Here is a 2,991-nt window from a genome sequence, read left to right on the forward strand (position 1 = left end):
ATAATTATGTCCCATAAGTACTCCATTATTATCTGAAGAAAAAGATGATCTCATTGTTCTTGGTGATTCATTGACTAGTAGCATTCCAACCATGTTTAAGTTTCAGTGTAGTTCAGCAGTTGTGTGCTTTGTTTTTGTGTTGTGTTGTGTGAGCCCATGGTTACTGAACCTGATTGATATTCAATGTTGATATGGCTGGCAAATTATTCATGCGTCCACTCACTACTATGGGGTTGTAATCTTGTAGCTGCGGTCTGTGTGCTGCTGGGTCCTAACTGATTCCATGTCCATGTCAGTTTTTGCCAAAATGACCATTAGGTAAAATGTAAAAGCAAAATATTCTGCACTTAACCGCGTCTTGACGGTCAATTTCTCACCCACTGCTACATTTTGCATTCATCATTTCTATTGGCTTGTTTTGCAGGTGTTCTTCATGTTGTGATGTGAAACAAATTCAGAATCAACACTATAGTAGTAGCAGGTATCTTGTTGGCTTGTATGGAAGCTTGTGTTATTGCTTACTAATATAAGGTACTGAACTGATCAGAACTTCAGAACAGTGAGCTTTACATACTAATTTCAGTGTGCTGCACGATCGCGTACATGTGAATTTTGCCTGAGCAGTGACTGCTCGGTGGGTGTCTTACTCTTATTGCTCTTTTGTTTGCTTCAGTTAGATATATACATACATACTGCCAATTGTGATGTTAACAAACTCCTTGGAAGAAGAGGATCGGATTGACAAAAGGATGTGGTTGATTAGCCACGCAAAAATTGGTTTTCGATAGAGTTGTAGTGCACAAATGCTAGAAGTTGTGGAACTGTGCGCGGGTGAGTTGGATCTTAATGTCTCTGAATTTCCTGATTGTGTTTTTTTTTTTGACAAAAAGTGCAGTTTTGATTGAATTGAATTGAATTTCTCTACTGCCCATTCAATTGAATTTCTACTCCAACAGCAGAGGCGTGGCAGAGGACTCACCTACAGCAGCAGCGAGGAGTAGAAGAGCAACAGCAGGGGATGTGATGGTGGATGGAGGACTCCATTTTCACCTGGTCGGAGAGTCCCCAGCGACAAGTATTTAGGAACAGAGGGAGTATAAGTTAGATTTGGGACAGCAAACGGAGCAGGAGGAAATTTACATTACAACCAAATCAAATCGCACACAAGTGCTGCTGTACAAGAAACTAGTCAATCCTCACATCACATAGCACTCGTCTAGAAATTGTTTGCTCCCCTGCTAGTACTACTTAGCATTGTTCTAGAGGATACACTCGATCTCATCCCTGGTAAACTTGTAGAACTTGGACTTGTGCTTGACCATCACGAGTTTGGATGGCTCGCCGCGGCGCACCACCTCCAAGCCAGAGATGACAGCACCCATCCCCAATCGGTCAACGCCGACGCGGAACTCAAAGATTTTCGCGACGCAGAACTTGCCGCCGCCCAGGTACACCATGCTGCAGTCCATCATCACCCAGTCGTCCGGCAGGCTAAGGTCTCCCCAGCTGTACGCCAGCCCCGGAGCCTCGGCGCCGGCGGCGCGGAGGGAGTAGAGGTCCATCGCGCACAGGTCGTAGGGCCAGCCGCCGCCGATGCCAAACCAGAGGTTGTCGAGCTCGCTAACACGCTCGGCGCGGCCGACGAACGGCAGCGTCCAGCGTCCAGCCTTGAACCACCTATTGGTGGACGTGTTGAAGCAGTGGGTGCCAACGCCGCTCGTCTTGGCGGACGAGACGACGAGGATGGGGTCGCCTTCGTCGTGGATGAGCGCGTGGCACCCGACGGCGGAGGCGGCGGCGCGAGGCACAGGCGGCGGCGGGAGCTGATGCCACCGCCAGCCTTTCCTGCCGCTGGAGGGGTCGCAATACATGAGGGCCTCGAAGTCAAAGTAGTCGCAGCACCTGCCCATGACGTACAAGGCGTCCGCCCGCCCGGGATCCCGGGGCTCCCTGTCCAGGATGGAGAAGGAGACAGGGTTGGGCCCCTTGGGGGTGCCGAGGCAGGGCATCGAGTGGAGGAGGCCGGCGTCGGTGTCGTACAGGACGGTGCGGCCCTCGGCGTCGACGCAGAGGATCTTGCTGTGCCCGCCGCTGCCGCGCTCGTAGAAAGGCAGGAAATCCAGCCTCTTGTCCTCCTTGGAGACGGAGAGCTCCAGCCTCAGGCTGGGCGCGGGCATCCTGGAGATGGAGATGGTCTCCATCTCCCCCGTGCTGGATGCTTGCGCCTCCTTGGTAGATGGGTAGAAGAGCTGCTCCTCGGGCTTGATGCGGCTCACCGCATAGAGGCTGCTGCCCATGCCGTACCTCCGCATCACCACGTTCACCAACTGCCGTGCCTTCATCTGTCCGAATTTGCTCCTCCTCTTCTTTCTTCCGGATCCGGACGAACTAGACAAAAAAGACGGAAAATCAATCAGAACGTGCCACTTAGTTCCCCAAGAACAAGCAACTCCAGGAAACTGGACGAATCGAACGGAAAAGATTAAGCAATACCTGCAGCGGGACTCGACGAAGCGGCGGCGGCGGCGGCGGCGAGATTGGGGAATGGAACGAGACGCTCCTTTCTTCTCCTCTTATATGGTAAACCATGGGCCGATTGGGCCATATTACCAAGCATCAGCCTACGCAAAGCCTTGTCTTCCCTGGACCTTTTGGGTATGTGTTTTGAGTATATATATACAGGAGTGTTGGGGAGTACCTTGATGATTTGTTTGATGAATATTTTGGGGCTATACTGTTGAAGTATTCTTAGTTAACTTGTATAGTATTGGATTTAGAGAGAGCCCATTTTTTAGGATTAGGTTGAACCTATCATTTGTTAATAATTAGTTGTGATAGATTCTTTAGGATAAAATAGGTTGAAAAGAATTGGTGTCGGTAATGTGGTTCGTGATTTATATCTTTGGGATAATTTGTAGTAGTTCTCACACAATTTTGTATATGATGTGGTCATAATTTTAAGCATATATCATAACAAATCCATGTACCTTA

General features: G+C 49.4%; 1 protein-coding gene across 1 annotated transcript; it reads right to left on the minus strand.

The window, feature by feature from the left end:
- Nucleotides 1–1,121: 1,121 nt before the first annotated feature.
- On the minus strand, nt 1,122–2,635 carry LOC119338215. Its single transcript, XM_037610518.1, has 2 exons — nt 2,494–2,635; nt 1,122–2,388 (listed from the first exon to the last, which is right to left on the minus strand). The coding sequence occupies exon 2, from the start codon at nt 2,340–2,342 to the stop codon at nt 1,260–1,262; it is 1,083 nt and encodes a 360-aa protein (XP_037466415.1). The 5' UTR covers nt 2,343–2,388; nt 2,494–2,635; the 3' UTR covers nt 1,122–1,259.
- Between the last annotated feature and the right edge of the window lie 356 nt (nt 2,636–2,991).

This window comes from Triticum dicoccoides, chromosome 7B (genome assembly GCF_002162155.2).
Source record: "Triticum dicoccoides isolate Atlit2015 ecotype Zavitan chromosome 7B, WEW_v2.0, whole genome shotgun sequence".
Classification (NCBI taxonomy): Eukaryota; Viridiplantae; Streptophyta; class Magnoliopsida; order Poales; family Poaceae; genus Triticum; species Triticum dicoccoides.

Coding starts and splice junctions, on each gene's coding strand:
- LOC119338215 (XM_037610518.1), bottom strand. CDS start 2,342: ATGAAGGCACGGCAGTTGGTGAACGTGGTGATGCGGAGGTACGGCATG.